This window comes from Quercus robur, chromosome 4 (genome assembly GCF_932294415.1).
Source record: "Quercus robur chromosome 4, dhQueRobu3.1, whole genome shotgun sequence".
NCBI lineage: Eukaryota > Viridiplantae > Streptophyta > Magnoliopsida > Fagales > Fagaceae > Quercus > Quercus robur.
The window spans coordinates 1,420,844-1,440,686 of record NC_065537.1 but is presented as its reverse complement, the minus strand read 5'-3'; the positions used below and the strand labels follow the sequence as shown (position 1 = coordinate 1,440,686).

Sequence of the window (19,843 nt, the reverse complement as noted above, 5' to 3'; positions counted from 1 at the left end):
ATTTGCTTCAAACTTGGCTTTATAATATGGCTTTATATATCATTGATAAAACAGATCAAATATAGGCTGATGCACTTGTTCTGAGAGTTACGAGTTGCACATTTGAGGAAGGGCACAAAATACGTATTGTTGGCAGAATTGGCAGTGGCAAGACCACTCTCATAGAGATGAACCTGTTTTGTCCAGTGGAGCTAGCTAGAGGGAAGATATAGTAATGTATCTGTTGAAACCTGTAGTATTCCATGTAATGTTCACTTTTTACGTAACTTTTAAATTTTAAGTGTTCATTTTTTTTCTAATTCAGAATAATATTACAAGGTACATCATAATTTTAGGGTTTTATTTACTGTGTTTGGGATTCAAGAACCTTTATATAGCTGTGTTATTTGTTTTTTTAGTTGGTTGGTGTCAATTTTTATTCATGGTCATTTTGTTCTGGACTTTCTATATTGTGGCTATTAAAATTTTCAGAATTGACTTGAAGAATTTAGATAATTTTCTAATGTTGGACGATTTATCATGTATGAATAATTCCAATCCTATCTTTTTTAAACTTTGAATTTTCTTTGATTGGTATGGATTGCAGTGAATCCTCCAACGAGGAGGATTTCCAAATCGTTCATGTAGAGGTTATGCAATTCATTGTTGTTTTTTACGTCATGTACATTCGTTAATCGTGGCTCATTGTGTATAGGCTGATGTAGTATTTTGTAACTACACAATAATGGACTGTAGTGAATCAAATAGACGGGGTACGACCAAAGCTGACTGAATAGGATCAAATAGAGTAAATAGAATGTAGTACACCGATTTTCCTAGAAACCACAGTGGACCGAATAAGACCAAAGTAGATATAATGGACCGAATAAGACCAAAGTAGTCCAAAAACAAAAATAATAAGGTTATTTTTCCATATATACATATCTGCCAGTGAAACAATTGGAAAACGATGACACTTCTACTTAAAGCACACATGACAACAGATGGTACTTGGAAGTATACATATCTTACTAAATACCACAACAAGAAGTCGTACTTTTGCATTCATGCATCCGTACGTTGTCTCGTGGGTGCATCAACTTCATCATCCCCCACAACATGAGCCACCACTTCATTCAACATGTGTGGTCACGCTCCTCAATGGCAACTTCCAACTGATACCTTAACAAAGTGTGCCTAATGTCTCCACTGCCATAGTTGGTTCCTTCGCTTTGAGAAGTGCTAGGTGGAGTTGAGGTTGATATGTTTGGAGTTTCCCACGATGTAGACACACCACCATGCACGCCCATACCATTACCATGCAAATACTCCATGTATGCAGCTTCGGCTTCCCTTCGATCTTTATATGATTTGTGATTGGCGTTTGGGAATTTATGAACTTGTCTACTCGCATCTAGCCAACTGTCGTATATGCCTGGAACACGACCGTTAAACACAACATAGGTTCGTCCCATCCTGCTCTACAAAAACGCAATGGTGGGAACTCTTTGCACTAGAATGTGGTTGCACCTTCTAACGTGTGAAATGGGCTTTTGTAGAGGAAATGGGGCTAAAACTCGAATCTATAGAAATTGAGTTATAGCATGCGGAGTAACATGTAACTCGACTTCTAATTAACCGAGTTTCTGAAATGCCGTCATTTCAATACGTCTTGTCAACAGTAACTCGATTTATGTGGTATCGAGTTTTATATGAAATCGATTTCTTTAATATCGAGTCATGTTGTCCCCCTCCCCACATTTCAGAATCCATGCACGTGTCTGGCTCTATCTGTGTTGAAAACCTTCACTGTCTGGTCTTTGAAAAAGAAAGCCTATGAGGTGAACAAAGTTTGCTAACTCTTCTGCCATTTTCCTTGTCATTATTGCATCCTCACCAGGCGTGCTGTTGCTGTGGTCCCCTTCTTCTTTGTTCTGGCACATCTTCCCTGACAGGTATATATTCACTTACATAACTACTTATAAATAGATTGACTTACACAACTGTCTTATTCTGACATTATGTGTGTGTATATATATACATAAATGTATGTATGTATAGATATATGTATATATAGACAAACGTACTTACCCATATCATAAGATGTATATGTGGCATTCCCAAATATATGTATATATATATACACACACATACACACACACACACACACACACATATATATATATATATATACATGTATGTATGTATGTATATGCAAATATATGTAAATATAAACAAAGCTACCTACCCATATATGATCACATGTATATATATATATATATATATACACACACACATGTATAGGTATGTTTACATATAATGTATGTGCTTAGGGCACCAATTTTTTGAAACATTTTTGTTAGGAATTGCAAAAACTGTTAGTGCATTGAAAATCCTGGAAAAAATTGTCCAAGAAACGATTAATTATTGTGTGCTCTTATGACTTATGTGAGAATAATCTTATATGTGTGTGTGTGTGTGTGTGTGATAGTGACACTGTATACATATTGTTCCTAAATATCTCGAGTTTTATATAGTAATGTATATAATAATTATTTTTGAGAATTCTTTTGGGAAATATGTATATAATCATTCTAAATAAACATATATATAAACAAACATTGTACGGTGAATTCATATGATGACATATGCAATCATTCATACATATTAACAATGATGTGTACTGTATACTGAGGTTTAAATTGTATGGCTCTTTCAGTTCTGAAAGTCTTTACTGTGTGGGTTCTGAAAAAGAAAGCCTACGAGGTGAACAAGTTTTGCTGACCATGTTTGCATTTTCCTACTCCATATTGCATCCTTACCAAGCGATATTACAAACACCCTGATTCTTTGTTGTGGCACGTCTCCCCTAAAAGGCCAATGTTTGTGTCCAAACGAATCAAGTGTGTACACCTATAATTAGGATAGCATCATAGTGCATCTGTAAAAGATTAATTACTGTTGCATTAACATAACCCCCTATCTTCTGCATGATAACCACAATTAATTGTCCTTATCCAGGTCTGGCATGGGTCGTCACTGCTTCTACGTTTACTATGATGGGGAACAGTATTTCCATGACTTGCATGGGCTGTCCTATAAAGGCGAGTCAGTGAAGCAGAAGTTCATTGAGTTGAAATGGGGAACACACTTGAGAAAAATGCACCGGAAGATAATGGAAGCTCTACGGTTGGACAAGGAGTCACATAAGATATCCATTGTGTACCGTGCCCCCCAGATACTTGTGAGTACTCAGGTTGTCTACAACTCAAATCCGTTGGGTTGCGATGCTGACGTGGACATGATGTGGGCAGTGATTAAGCGGACCCCCCAGTTCATAGCGTCCGACTTGTATGTAACTGTTGAGGCTGTTGGGTTCCATGGTAGTGCAAGTTCACAGCATGCCAGTGGGGTGGAAGAGCCACACTCATTGTCGGTTGACGTGCATCCTCCCTTTGCCTATGCCACGCCTTTCCCCTACAATACTCAACCATGTAGTGCGGTTGATCATTTGGACAACACCGAAGTGGTGGGCGCCACCAATACACATGATGTGGGAGGGTCTACTCACACATATGAGCATGTCCAAGCTGATATGGACGGGGGAATTGATATTGATGCCAGCCGAGATGTGTATGAAGAGTTCATTGATACTGATGGACCAGTGGACGACGCGGAGGTCTTAAATGTACCACTGATCGAAAATAACGAGGAGGATTGCCTTACAACAGTTCCTATCCCAGAATGGTTCACATCAAACACATGGGACAATATTAATGACCCATCACCTGCATTGGGTACAGGACATCTTACAAGTTGGCATAAAGATGACCACCCAGCAAGGGGGATGCTATTCAAGAATAAAGCCTCTGTTCAATATGTGTTGACCCTCTACTCTGTGGAGCATAATAAGCAATACAAGGTCATCAAGTCTGACACCAATAGGCTGGTAGTGCGATGTAAGAATGAGGCATGTCTGTGGTCAATTCGGGCCAATTGCAGCAAGAAGCACGGGATGTGGGTTATCAGTACATGTAAGGGTCCCCATAGTTGCTCATCCCTCCAGCTACCAACTGATGGGCGGATGATGGATTCAAAGTTCATCTCCATTGCACTTGAGAAGTATGTACGGGAAGACCTAACCCAAAAGGTAAGGGACTTGCGTAGTATGTTGCATGCAAGGCATGGGCATGATGTAACTATGTACAAGGTTTGGAAAGCCAAACAGAAGGCAGTTGCACGTATTTACTGGGATTTTGACGAGTCGTACGCAGAATTGCCACGATTTCTAGCTGCATTGTCTGATGCAGATCCGGATACTGTGACCACATTAAAGTGTGACCCCAATGTCCCGGGGACTTGTATATTCAACTCCGCGTTTTGGGCTTTCGGTCCGTGTATTAGAGGGTTTAGGCATTGCAGGCCGGTGATAAGCATAGATGCAACGCACCTTTATGGCAAGTACAAAGGAAAGCTGTTGATAGCAATGGCAACAGATGGTAACAACGAGGTTTATCCACTCGCATTTGCCGTTGTCGAAAGCGAGAGCACGGAGACATGGGGATGGTTCTTGGCATGCCTGTTGACCTATGTTACAGACCGCACCAATTTGTGTATAATATCCGACAGGCATCGTGGGATACAATCATGCTTCGATGACACCACTAGGGGCTACTTGCAACCGCCCTTAACCCATCACCGGTATTGCCTCCGCCATTTAGTAAGCAATGTTAACACTAACTTCAATAGTGTGCCGTTGAAGAACTTGGTATGGAACGCAGCAACTGCGAATCAAGTTAGGAAGTTTGAGAACACCATGGATTGCATCAAGAATGTCAACCCGGCTGCGTACGACTATCTTAAGGAGGTAAATCAAGAAAAGTGGACACTTGTACATGACCATGGGCACCGATATGGGGCAATGACAACCAACCTGTCAGAGTGCTTCAATGGGGTACTTAAGGGCGCACGTAGCTTGCCCATAACTGCAATGGTGAAGTTTACATTTTACAAGGTGAACTCATACTTTGACGAACGTCGAAACAAAACCCTAGAGAAGTTGGAAGAGGGGCAAGTGTGGTGCAAATATGCCTATGACAAGTTCGAGGAAAATCAAGAGAAGGCGAAGCTCCATATTGTTAGAAGGATGAGTGCGCAACAACGGTTATATACAGTGGAGACACAGTCTTCATTGTTGAACACTGATGGGGGAGATCACACCCATAGGGTTTCCCTCATAGACATGACATGCACGTGCGGCAAATGGGAAGCAAACAAGATCCCTTGTTCCCACTTGATAGCAGTTTGTGCCAAACACAACCATGATGCCACTGAGTATATGGATCATTTCTACCGCCTTGAAGAACAGTATCACAGCTATGAGCCTATATTCCAACCACTAAAAGATAGGTTAGAATGGCCGGAGCCAGCAGAAAGGAGAACCGTGATGCCAAACCAGCGGTTGATCCGTGAAAAAGGTCGGCCCAAGTCCACGAGAATCCGCAATGAGATGGATGACGAGGATAGGGAGTTGCCAACCTCATTGTGGATTGAGAATGGACCAAAGTTGAAGTGTGGGTTGTGTCGCCAAGAGGGTCATAACCGTCGTACATGTCCAACTCGAAATGTGGCTTCAACAAGCCATGGTGCTATGTAGCAGGTAACAATTACAAATCATAGTAACAAGGGGGTATCATAAGTTATTCTTCTTTACATGTTTAGATATTACATTATATGAGTTATAATTAAGATGTGGGCAGTAATTTGTAGTATTCTTTCAATCTTATTGTTTGTGGTGTACATATTCTAGTATTCATGAGGTCTCTATTTCCCTAACTGTATATGTTTTGCTGCAGATTTGTAATTGTTGCCAAGGTGTAACTGTAGATGCTCCTCATTTAAGTAGGCAAGCTTGAATGCTCTTCTATATTTGTCAATTCAATTTATTAATTACCATGGGTTGTATACTAATTTCTGTGTTGGCTACTCCTCAGAAAGGAGGCAACTTCTGAAAAGAACAAATAGAAGGTGTCACTCAAATGCTATGACTCCATGTTTGCCTAAAACCATTGTTGGCGGATGCTGTCCAAGTTTCAACTTACAATTGTGAAGAATGTTTAAAATGCATAAATGGAACTTTTTATTTTTGTACATCAACTGATTTAAATGCATAGAGGCTCTTTACTTACAAATAAGCTTGTATATATGGATGATTTTTTTATTCGCGTAATGCAAATGGGGGAATGTTACTGATGGATGTGGTTGGTTATGATTTGTATGGATGACTTGTTGTTCACAGCATGGTTGTCAGCAGGTCCACTTTTACTATGAATAAGCACCATACTGAATGGGTGTGAACAGTGCAAGTCGCAAGCAAAACTACAAGTAGAAAGGTTATACTAAATGAAACTCGATTTTCCAGCTAACGAGTTACGTTGCAGTCCATTTTCAATCCCCTTCGACTGTATCCATTCTCAATTGTCAAGTATCTGGGTTACTCGATTTCTCTATATCCGAGTTACGTTCAACATATCTCGATTTATAGGGTACCGAGTTACGTTGGAGAGCACTCTACACAGCTAGATTCCTCTTGGACTGTATCTGGACCACTCCAAATAGCTGGGCTAGGTCGGGAAGCCAGTCAACTTAACTCGATTAAGTTATTACCGAGTTATGTTGGAAAAAACTCGATATCTTTAGCATCGAGATACGTTGAAGACCATTGTGCACACTTAGATTCCTCTTGGACTGCCTCTGGACCAGTCCAAATATCTGGGCTGGGTCGGGAAGCCAGTCAACTTAACTCGATTAAGTTATTACCGAGTTATGTTGGAAAAAACTCGATATCTTTAGCATCGAGATACGTTGAAGACCATTGTCTACACTTAGATTCCTCTTGGACTGCCTCTGGACCAGTCCAATTATCTGGGCTGGGTCAGGAAGCCCAGTAAACTTAACTCGATTTAGTGGTTACCGAGTTATGTTGAAAGGAACTCGATTTCTATAGAATCGAGATACGTTGATCACCATTGTCTACACTTAGATTCCTCTTGGACTGCCTCTGGACCAGTCCAATTATCTGGGCTGGGTCAGGAAGCCCAGTAAACTTAACTCGATTTAGTGGTTACCGAGTTATGTTGAAAGGAACTCGATTGCTATAGAATCGAGATACGTTGATCACCATTGTCTACACTTAGATTCCTCTTGGACTGCCTCTGGACCAGTCCAATTATCTGGGCTGGGTCAGGAAGCCCAGTCAACTTAACTCGATTTAGTTGTTACCAAGTTATGTTGAAAGGAACTCGATATCTATAGAATCGAGATACGTTGATCACCATTGTCTACACTTAGATTCCTCTTGGACTGCCTCGGGCCCAGTCCAATTATCTTAACTCGATTTCTCTATAAGCGAGTTATTCGCATGTAACTCGATTTCTTGAGTATCGAGTAATTCTACTTTAACCTGATGTTCAGGATATCGAGTTACTTCAAATGGACTTCCAAACCACCACACACAACATGGATTCCTCTGAGATACACTGCGCACAGCATGGACTCCTTTTAGTCCCAGTACACATAACTCGATTTCGTAATAATCGGGTTATGTGTATGACCAACCCACTATTTAGTTCTCAAACGTACAAAGCAACAACTGTTCAACTTCTTCTCAGCGAAAGTTTGGAGAACCAGAACAATGGCTTCTCAATGGCGGAGAGACAACGACGATGGTCCTGCTGATCGGTCCCCACACTTTTTCAAGATTATTCTGCCGAATGCTGTTCAGGAAGGAAAGCTTGTAAGTATGCTCAAATTTATAAACTAGATTCCTCTGAAAATCATATGCTAATATACACTTCGAACACTTCATCTTCTTTATTTGTGATTCTTGAAAAAATGTACATTTGTTACATGTAGTTAGAAAAACTTTCATTTTGCAATACGTAGGTTACACTTTAAGAAGAACACAGTCACATAACAGAGTACTTTTGCATCGTACACTTTTATATGAACAAAAAATGAAACAGGGGCGCATGGTAGAGATTGAGGAAAAATAAATATAGAGCAAGAGCAGATGGCATTTTTTTGAAAATGTGATAGGGCTTATAGGGTCACCACAGATGTATAACTCAATTTAAACTGTGAAACTGTGTCCTGGGATCAAACTAGGATACAGAAATCGTTCACTCTTTTTATCATTTGTTTTTTAGAGTTCACAAACTTATGAAGTGGCTAAGTGGCAAAAATTACTACGTCTAAATCCAAATCCTGCCCATAAACAAAAGTGGGTCATCTTCAATGTTTCCCCAACACCCCAAAACCAAATCACAGACACATTATCAAAATACAACATTTCCCCAAAATTTTTTACATTTCAACAACAACAGAGAAATGTAAAATGTTGACAGCTGTTGATGGTTATTTTGGTTATAAGATTAGGTTGTATAATTTGGTTTCAAAATTCATAAGATTTGTTACTGTCATAGCTATTAAATATAACGTCAATGTTGCAGGATTACATTTTATTTTGTTTGATTTTCTTTTCTTTTTTGTGTGGGGGTGGGGGGCTGTAACTAAGAAGTATTCTACCATCATTCAAACTTTTATTTTCTAGCATTGTGTATAAGGATTGATTGCATGTGTTTATTTCCCTAGCCTGCATTTATGTTATGGAGATTCTTTTTACAGCGGATTCCAGATAAGTTCGTGCAGAAATTTGGAGTGGACCTGTCAGATATGGCCTTTCTCACTATTCCAAATGGTAGAAAATGGAAAGTCAAGTTGACACAAAATGCTGGGGGGGTTTGGTTTCAAAATGGTTGGTCCGAATTTGCAAGCTCTCATGGTGTAGCCGTGGGGCACTTGCTGGTTTTCAAATATGAAGGAAATTCACAGTTTCATGTACTCATATTTGATGCCACTGCAACAGAAATAGACTATACTTTAGACGACGAACTCCAAGTTCATAGGATCGAAGATGATGAGAGTGATGACAGCTCTGTTGAAATCATCAAACACTTTTATAGGGGAGAGGGTTCGGGTTTGAATGTTACACTTTTGTAAGCAACTGGTTGATTTGTTTAGCTTCTGCTCTATTAATTTTATGTGCATGACTTCGTATTTTCAACTTCTTTCAGGATCAGCCCATCCTAAGAAAGGCGGTGGTGTAGCTAAAAATCTTGTTATAGCCAATGCTTTTAAATCAGAAAATCCCCTTTTCACTGTTATCATGCGTCCATCCTACGTTAATGGCAAGGATCGTGCGGTAAGCTTTTAGCTTCACTAAAATGGAATATTTTTGTAATTTAGAAATGCAACTCCCATTAACTATCATTTTTCATAGATCAATTAGAAAGATTGTCACACTAGATACTTGTGGCTGGACATTTTGTTCGCAATGATTTTTTCTTATTTGTGTTTTTAGGTGAAAAGATGTAGATCAATTAGATACTTGTTGCTGGAATATATTTGTTAAATATCTATTATTGTTCCTTGTATAGAGTTTACCCCAACACATTATCAACTACTTACCAAGAGACGGGTTTACCAAGGACTACACCAAAGCACTTATACTCCCTGTCAAGCTCCAGATTATGGACCGATTATGGCCTGTGAAGCTATACCTTTATGAACGAAGTGGGGGTTCATCATGTGTCGTATCAGCTGGTTGGTCTGCGTTTGTGAGGGAAAATAGTTTGTAAGTAGGAGATGTTTGCGTATTTGAGCTGATTATGAGGGACGGTGTTGTGTTAAACGTCCACATTTTCAAGTGCCAAGACTAAGTGGTTAGGGTGGATGCAAAGTGATGATAATATTATGTGATGTTTAGAGTGTGTTTACTTTGCAACTTTACTATTCATCCCTATTTTGTTCATCCCAGTTTGCAACTTTATTGATTGGGTACTTTTGTGATGTTTAGAGTTTCACTCTTGGGAAATTTTTAATTACTATGATGAACTTTCATATGTATTTTAAAATGAATGTGATGCTGTATTTTTTTTCTGTGCTTTTGTTTGGATTTTGGCCTTTTTTGCATGTCATTCAATTATATTACATTGAATGGCGACTCTTGGATTTTATTTTAGGGGGGTCAACATTGTTATTGCTATAGGATTTTGTTCTTTTCAGATGACATTGTTGTATGTTTTGTATATATTGTAACACTTTAATACAATAACACCATGTGCAATAATTTTTAGTCATTATTTTTGATGTTTGCAAATTTAGATGTTTAAAAAATAAGTGAGAAGTTAATCCATCAATTGTGTCAATCAATATAATGTGGCAAATTGAAAAGCTTGATAGCTAAATTTTCAAAATTTCACTTGGTAGCAATTTTTCAAATGTTATAGATGAAGTTGGAACTTCTTGTAAACTGCAAGGACTAAAATATGTACTGTTTTATTCAATGAACTTGATGAATCGTTGCTCAAAGAAAAATATCATTGTTTCCTGAAAAATCTTTGTATCTTACAAATGAATAACACAAAATACTGGTGAAATATGTACCAATACGCTATTTGCAGCCAAATTTTCCACGGCTCCTTTGCCAGCTAAAAAACCACGAACAAGAGGACTGTATGGAACTATTCCAATGCCAAGCTCCCTGCATGTACAAAAACATTAAAATTCGAGAGACCATACTCATGCTTCTGGATAAGATAATTAAATTATATTGAAATCAAATCTACACAAAATGGATGATATTTTTTTTTTTTTGTTGCAGTAGTCCTTCAAAAGAACAGTAGTGTTGCAAACGCAAGGATGAATATAAGGGGAAAATAAAAAAGGAGAGAGATTTAGGATACACGGAAGCATTCAAAACACCAAAATTTATAGAAAAACATCATCTTTGAACTAAACAAACCTGCAAACAACATCTGTCAGACTCCTATCATAACTGCTGCCATTAACTGCTTATGAAAGTGGGTCATCCACACGGTAGAAATGCAAGTAATTCTATCATTGTCATAAGGAATCATGAGTCTGGATTATTTCTAAATCCATTTTCTCAAGAAATTTTCATGAAAAAGAAATTTTCATGAAAACTGTGAAACTTACATTTTATTGAGAATCATACCACTAAAAAAGAAGTAAATAAAAAATATTAAATAAAAAGGCCCCGCATGATTTTTGGAACAACTTAGAAGACTACTTGTTATTGTCAATTAATGTTGAGAAATGATTACACCTAACAGGAAGATTAAGGGAGACCAGTGAAAATAACTCAAGTTCTACAAAATTGAGTAACTCTGCAAATAACTCGCTTTATGATGTATCAATTTATATGCAAGCCATTACACACAGAAATTGCATTCTTGAGATATTCTACTGCAAATAACTCGATTTTACCGGAGTTCGGTTTTGTGCGAGGTAGCCATATACAGTTGGATTCCTCTTGGACTGCATCTGGACCAGTCCAAATATATGGGCTGGGTGGGTGCATGTGTACAACGTAACTGGATTTTCCACATCTCGAGGAATTTGAATTCTTGTGAGTGTCCACTGCACAGAACTCGATTCAAGTAGAATCGAGTATTGTGGCAGGCCTACCTTTAAACTTCGATTCGTCTTGGACTGCATCTGGACCAGTCCAAATATCTGGGGGCCCAGGAAAATAACTCGAGTTATGTATAATCGAGTTATTTGAAATTAACTCGTTGTCTGCAACATCGAGTTATGAGAAAGCCGTTCCACCATTAACTGGATTCTTGTTATTTGTGCTACACATAACTCGATTTACGGACAGTCGGTTTATGTGCAAGCCCTTGTGCTGAAAATTTGATTGCATATAACTCGATTTCCAGAAAATCGAGTTATATGGACATTACAATCTATTACCCATTTTTATTAACTCTTCCCCAGTTCTGCAGAACTTGCAGCTATCCGAAATTACATCTTCGATTGCTCTCGCTTCATCCGGCTAGAACCCACAATTTCCCGCGCAAATTCGTCGAGGATTTTACATAGTAAGACTCTTTTAACGGTTGCTGTCTTTGAAATTACACATTGTTGGTGCATTATTCTCAAATTTTGCATTTTGATGCTTCACACTTCTATGTCTATGTCTATGAAGATTGTGATGAAATTGGGTGTTAGTAAGTTTCAAATGCATTGTTGTTAGTAAGGTTGCCTATGTCATAGGTTGTCTTCCTTCCACAAAATGAACTTGCCAGTGGCTCCATATGTGTGTGGTATAGATATATGCTGGTTGTATGTCTGAACTGTACATTGTGCAATTTATTTTCTGTTTTTTGTAGAAGCTGGTGAAACTTACTACATGTAGCTACGATGGTATGATATATGTCAGTTCCTAAATCCACTTGTATGTTTCCTATATGATAAGACTGCTGTTATATACTCTAGGTCTCTAACTTCAAATTATTGACTCGCACCAAAATGCATTACAATTATTGCACCAACTAAACAACCCGTGAATAAGAATATTTGGTTTTCATTGTGTTGTTGTAAACTGCTCTAGACAGTATATTGTGTGCATGATTTTCTACACATGGTAGCTGGTTACTCTTCAATTTTTGTTCTCTGCTTCAAACTTCATTTTGGTTCTGTTTTTGTGTGAGCTGATCGTGTTTGCACTACTGACCATCGATTAGTTATGGGTCCGAAGAGGACTAAGAGGGGAAAATGCAAAGCTGCATCCGAACCTGAAGTGGTGTTTGATCAATTAAGGTTCCTCACGCCAGAAAATGAGCAAACCTTTGAAACCTTAATTAAGCGTAGGCGTATTTGGGGAGAAAGGCAAATCAATTTACAGGAACTGCATCCTTTTGTTCGTGAGAATCTACAGTCTAGGCATTGGCTGTCCCTATGTACAAACATACAACCCCCTCCAGCTGACTTGATTAGAGAATTCTATTCGAATCTATCGGTGCATGAGGATCTTGGTGGTCACAAGGTGGCATCGTCCATACGTGGTGTACCGTTTACAATAACTAGGGAGCACGTATCTAAAGCCCTTGATGTACCTATAATTTGTACACCTACTTATCCAAACTCTATGTCTCCTCGTATTGATGATGTTATGGATGTTCTTTGTGGACGATCAAACAATCGGGATTCTGGCCGAAGTATTAGCTCAAGTGAGTTGACTGAGCTTAATTATATCTTCTTTAGGATAGTTTGTCATAACATTTTCCCTATCTCTCATATCCATACAATCCCTGTAGATAGGTGTATCTTGCTTTACGCCCTTGTCACCAATAGTTCCATTTGTTTTCCTTCCCTTTTCATCGAAACCATTGTCAAGGTGCGTAGGAGCAAGTATAAGAGGCATGCTTTGTTTTTCCCAGTTCTCATCCATAGGGTCCTCAAATATTTAGGATTAAAGAACTTTCCTTCCCACGAGTTGGTTCACATCCAAGCCCCTATAGGAGCCAAATTTCTGAAACAGCGAACTGCCCAAAAGAAGGTTGTCGACCTCAGTGTTGGTCCATCCAACAGACCACGAGTACGGTCTACTACTGGAGATGTTCAAGATGAGGACATGCATGGGGATCCCACATCTGTTGTTGCCGAGGATGGTGATGATGAGATAGATGTTGACACTGTTGATGCAGCGCATACATGCCCTCTTCCTCCCTCTCTTCATGCTATGATAGAGACCATTATGACGACTCAGGCAGCCCATGGTCAGCTTCTACATGGTCTTCTTGCCGAGGTTGGAGCTATGCGAGCGGACTTAGCTCACTATAGACGTCCTGTTCCACCTTCTACACCATCTGACTCTTGATGATTCCCATTGGGTATTGTACCCAAGGGGGGGACGATTTTCAGTTCGTGGTTGCTATAACATATTTGGAGAATTGTATGACAGTTCTATATTTTTTTATTTTAGTGGCAATTTGAAGAACATGGTATCCGTTGAAAGTAATTTGATATATTAATATGATGGTTAGTTTCATGCCCATCGTTACTATCATTAGTATTATTGAAATGGATGTAATGGTCTAAGAATTTTTTATGTTATTATGTGATTCTATATAATATCAAGTAGATCCAAGTCTGTGTGTAAATAACATTTATTTCATAATTCTGTACGACGCTCACGTGTTTTTAGATTATAGTAATTATTAATACAAATGGAAGGTTTTGTGAAAGCACAATTCATTTACAGGTTTTGATATTAACGATGAACCACCTAGGAGATTTTCCTTGGAACAATGGCTGAAGCTATATCTTGACTTCAGGCAACTATTTTTATTGGAGGTTTTGCTGAGCTTACATGTATTTTCCACTAATTGGATATTTTTGTCGATCTTAAATCAGCAATTATATTATTCTGAATTTGATCCTCGCCTGGACTATTCCTCATGCATCATATTTTCATTACAAAATTTATTGATGAAACCTTGCAGTGTAGACTCGTCGAATAAGACGATGTAGACACTTGGCATGACCTCATTCACTCTAGCATTAGGTCTAACGGATTTTTTTTTAATCAAATATGAGGAATCCAAACCTGAAGTGGTGGCCCCTTACATAATATATTAGATAACAGTGAGCTGAAGATAATAAACATCGTGAAGTTTAAGTATGTTGTGAAGGACCAAACACGATTAAATAGATATAACAGTGACCTCAAGCCACTAACATCAAAGTTCTAAGAGCAAACTGGTGCTTTCAACCTGTAAATTATTATGGCACGAGTTTGTTTGAGAGCTTAGTTTCAGGGTTGAACATGGTTTTACCTATGTGCAATCTCTTCTAACCAACAGTCACGAATTATGGGAAGAGCGTTTTGACTACCATCCTTGAAAATGACCAACGATAATAAACACCCTGATGTTTAAGATTTTGTAAAGGTAAAGTCCACAATTAAACAGATATAACCAGGAGCTCAAGCCACCACCAACATCTACGGTATAACAGATGTGGTATTCAGACCAAATTGGGCCTCGCTTCAAACCGACAAGTCTTTGACCACGATGTTTGATCGAATAGTCGAGTAAGTAGGTATTCCCTCAAATGCAGTCTCACATCAATTGGCTACGATTACAAGAGAAATTTCAGTGTTTCAGCCTATGGCGCTACGTAATTTGTAAGAGTGATGGTTCTGAGACCAAAGTGATGCTTTTAACCTATAAATGTTTAATGACCAAAGATAATGAACACCGTCATATTTACACACCATGATGTTTACAGACATTCAAAATGACCAAATCACAGAAAACACTGTGATCTTCATAATTTATTTTGTGAAAGACCAAACATAATTAATAAATTAATATTGCGAACTTGCTGGTGAAAGACAAAACACAATTAATATAGCGAAGTTTGAAGGTGACCAAGTTCCAACTCTAAACACACGTCACCAGCCTGCTTCTGTAGCACCAACTGTAGTCATATCAAACTCCTTCAATCGCAGCACATGTGCCAACAGACACTGCTGCTTAGTCAAGTCATGTTCGGTGCTCTACACGATGTGGATACCCAAGTCGACACTGTTTCACACCCACACTCACGTGAATACATAATTGTGAAATTGGATGCACAGATGTCTCATTTACATCTACTGTTGCAACTACTGCCCACCTTTGATGTGACATTAGGAACATTTAAAATCCTGTTCATATAGTGTTTTTCCTGAAGGGTTTGACATGACAGGCCCTAATAAGTGAAATTGTAATGCCTGGACCATGAAATGAGGTTATAAATGCACCAGTGATATAATGTTAACTTTCTACCCCGCTAACTTCGTAGATTGATTAAGCTATGAGTCGCAATGCCTCAACATCAAATCGTACAATGCGAAACAAGTTTGGACCTACTTCAACAAATGCATCATCACAAGTTCCAACAGATCAACAACTACATACATACACAGACCACTATGGAGGAAAATGGGTTGGAAAGAAGAGAGATTTCGTTAATATGCCAATATACACGTATGAGAGTCTTGGAAGCGTCGGACACATCATGGTCGGCAAACCTACAAAACTAAGTACAGATACCACCGCAATAGAGTTCACTATAGCAGAACCACCATGGTCAACCCTATACGAGAAGAGGTGTGAGTTAGAGGTGTATTGTCGATGGCACGGGTTACGAGTTCCTAAGGCACGCTCTGCCGAGTTACCTAGAGATGAACCTGCCAACATACTTGCTCGTCTTGAACAAGAGAACAATCAAATGCAAAGGCGACTAGACCGTTTTCACGCAATCCAAAAAGCTAGGAAGCATCTAAAGGGGAAGACGCAAGAGCGAGCCATGAAGTCTATTAATGAAATTACTGCGTTAGATGATGAAACAGATATTTCAGACTTCTCAGATTCAAGCAATGATGATTTCCAAAAATTTCTACCTACGAACATTAGACGTTGTTGTTAATGTCTACACATTATGTGCAATACATGATGTTATTGTTAATGTGTGACAAATGATGATTATGTATGTTCAACTTTTGCAACTCTAAAGATTAACTGTTTATTACTTTTGGCTAAGTTTATGTGAAATCACTTTCTCATTTTTTTCATACGTGTTCTTTGTTGCTACATTCAAGTAATGTGGGTCATGGACGAACAATGTCCTTTGCTTTGTAATGTAGGGAAAACCTTAGGAAGTGAAATGCCTCCAAATTATATTTATTGCACATTACTTGTAGGAAAATTTAATAGATTCAATACATACAGACTGATACAAACCACATAGACCAACCGCGCATATGATTCAATAATTCGAATAATTCTTTTATATGAGTTGTTTGAGTCACGATATAATATGCACGTGTCTGTGTATCTTAGTTGTAATAGTGTCCTACTTTATATAGATACATTACATAAAGACTCGTCCAAACCAGACTAACCACTCACTCACTGAAAATCCATATGGCTCACCCAACACACTCTCACAACGATATTTGGTTTGCTTAAAAATAGAGTAAAGGCCTAAAAGCCTGATCAGCCTTTCAAATGTTTCATTCAAGTTATTGGTTTGTTGTAGCAATGCTTGAAAGCTCCCTAATATTGCAATTGTGATGATCGGAAGCCATTGATGTAAAACTTGGAAGCATAGTTTTCTTCATGTAATTTTACATTGATGTTGAGAAAATGTAACTACATTTTCTACCTGCAAAGACTCCCTGAAAAGTTTGTAGGGAAATAGGGGGATAAAACTCTCTACTGTTGCTACACTCACTGCTCGTAATACTAGCATTTGGCAAGTGAGGTTGGAAAAGGCTAACACAGCTCGGCACTGTTCGGCGAAGTCATGTTCGCAGTTCTGCATGTGCTGCTCAACAACTCGACACTATTGAACCCTGTCCAGTCATATCATCCATGCTCACGTGAATAAACAGATATGCAACATTTTGCAATGCACTATTTTCAAGGATGCAGAGGACCCTTCAAAAGTGTAAGCAAATTTTTGGGGGTAAGCTGTCCATCATTGCTACACTTGATTGATGTAGTTCTGCATGTGATACTCAACATCTCGAAACTATTGAACCCTGACCACACGTACCCATCCCCACTCACGTGAATACACATATGTGCAACCCTTTGCAATGCACCGTTTTCGAAGAGGCAGAGCATCCCTGAATTGGCTATGCATCAATTTTGGGTGTGAGCTGTCCACCATTGGTACACAGATGTTGTTCGTAGTGCTACATGTGCTGCTTAACAGCTTCGCACTGTTCAACCCTGTCCAGTCAATACACAGATATGCCTTCTTTTGCAATGCACTGTTTTCAAGGATGCAGGGCATGGCTGAAAAGTTTATGATACATTGAACACAGCTCAGTACTGTCTCAACAAGTCATGTCAGATGAAGCACAAGAATTCTGAATAGTTTTGAACAAGACATACCAAACTGGTCAGAGAAATAAACCATAGTAGTGATCAAAGTCCCTAATTAAATATAAGCATAAACATCACTAGTTTAAATTTTAAATAGGTTATCCTTGTCCAAACTCTGATGGTCAACCAAGTGAAATATTGAGACACTAATCACAACAGGAGTCCTTTCGATCACCTCATTGGCAGTGATATCTCCTTTTTCTAAATTATTGTCTTTCGAAAATGCAACCCAGCCTTCCCCGAATCTCATTGCTTAATATGTTTTGATGGAGGGTAATAGCACAAGACATTGATGTGTGACAAATTGCTTCCCAATAATATACTTGCTTCCCATATATGTTTCCAAGCCATATTTAAGAGAACATCATAATCACATTATGTATAAAGGCTCACCATATTATGTGGCCACGAGATACCCATGAAAGAAGGATTTTTAGGCTTCAATTTTTTGGCTGCTTGGATTGCTCTCTCTCTCTTCCTCTGGACATAATCTGTAATTTTTTAAGAACAAACTTTTCTCTGACTTCATGTTTTATGGGTTTGTACATTAAGGAAGAAATGTTTGTATCATCTTCATCTAAGTTTTTGATATTTTTACCTGATGATCTTCCAATTTACAATTATTCCTACGTGAATATTGAATCTCAATGGCAGTCTTATCAAATATAACAATATGGAAGCTTGAATTTCCTTCATATCTGAAGACTAAAAAATAACCATAACAGATAGAATGGTATTCAGCGAAATCCTGCCAACCATTACAAAACCTAATGTTGTTATCAGCTTTCTTCAATCACACTTGCCAAATTCCACCACAGGGAGTAATGACTGTAGCTACGGTGGATAGCTCAGTATTGTTGAACCCTGACCAGAAGTACCCATCCACACTCACGTCAATACACATAGCAACGCAGAAAATTTTGTGCATCAATTTCGAGTGTTATTGGTCCTATTGCTACATTGATGTTCGTAGTGCTGCTCAATAGCTTTGCACTGTTGAACCCTATCCAGTCATATCACCTACACGCACGTCAATACACAGCTATGCATCCTTTTGCAATGCAGCATTTTTAAAGGATATACCTATAGCATCCCTGAGAAGTTTATGATACATTTAACACAGCTCAACATTGTCTCGTCAAATCATGTCAGATGAAGCACATCAATGTTGAATAGTCTTCACGTGAATAAATACGCAACCTCTTTTGCAGTACACATCACCAGCCCGCTACTGTAGCACAAGCTATAGCCATATGAAACAGCTACCTCAACGAATCACATACACCAACAGACGCCACTGAACAATATACTGTCAACTCATATCATCTTTATTCACGTGAATACTTATACTCACATCCACCTGAATACTTGCCCTTGCAAAACCCCTATATAAAGTCCCATTTACATCTACCCTTGTAAAACATCTACACATACTGAAGTCCCATTTACATACATCTACCCTTGCAAAACTTCTACACATACCGATCTAAAGTCACATTTTCCAATGTCAATGCGTAATTGGATGCTACCTCGTTTTCCAAATAACTATAGAACGCAAAGAGATTCTGACGAGAGGGAATACTATGCCGGATTGCAACAGGAATGGGACTTTCGCGTGAACGAGTCCAACGCTCTGCACAATGATCTCCTGCAAATCGGAGCGCCTCTTGTTGAGCGTAGCTCGCTCACACTGCCACGACAAAACATGCACCAATATGAGAGTGCAGTGACGAAAATAAAAAAAGAGAACAATCTTATGATACTTCGTAGGTCCAGGTATCATATGCTACAATTGGCGGAGGAGCAAGCCGTTGCAACAAACAGGCAACTCACTCCGGCAGAACGTAACAATGTCCTCAACTACGAGGACTACCTATCAGAATGAATGCCACTGTGGTGTGTGTGTGTGTGTGTGTGTGTGTTATGTCTATGGTTAAGTTAATAATGTTAGTGTAAGTTATTTTATGTTTTCTGTGTTATGTCGTACGTGCTTATTGAAAAACATCATGTGTGAGAATATTTGACTTTTATGACTTATGTGAGAATAATCTACA

General features: G+C 38.6%; 2 protein-coding genes across 2 annotated transcripts; both read left to right on the top strand.

Moving 5' to 3' along the window:
• Positions 1 to 3,007: 3,007 nt before the first annotated feature.
• LOC126724585 (uncharacterized) lies at positions 3,008 to 5,635 on the top strand. Its single transcript, XM_050429066.1, has one exon. It carries the CDS (start codon positions 3,008 to 3,010, stop codon positions 5,633 to 5,635), a length of 2,628 nt encoding a protein of 875 aa, XP_050285023.1.
• Positions 5,636 to 7,672: 2,037 nt separating this feature from the next.
• Positions 7,673 to 9,677, top strand: LOC126724584 (B3 domain-containing transcription factor VRN1-like). Its single transcript, XM_050429065.1, has 4 exons — positions 7,673 to 7,774; positions 8,665 to 9,016; positions 9,114 to 9,241; positions 9,477 to 9,677. Exons 1-4 carry the CDS (start codon positions 7,673 to 7,675, stop codon positions 9,675 to 9,677), a joined length of 783 nt encoding a protein of 260 aa, XP_050285022.1.
• The last annotated feature ends 10,166 nt before the right edge of the window (positions 9,678 to 19,843 follow it).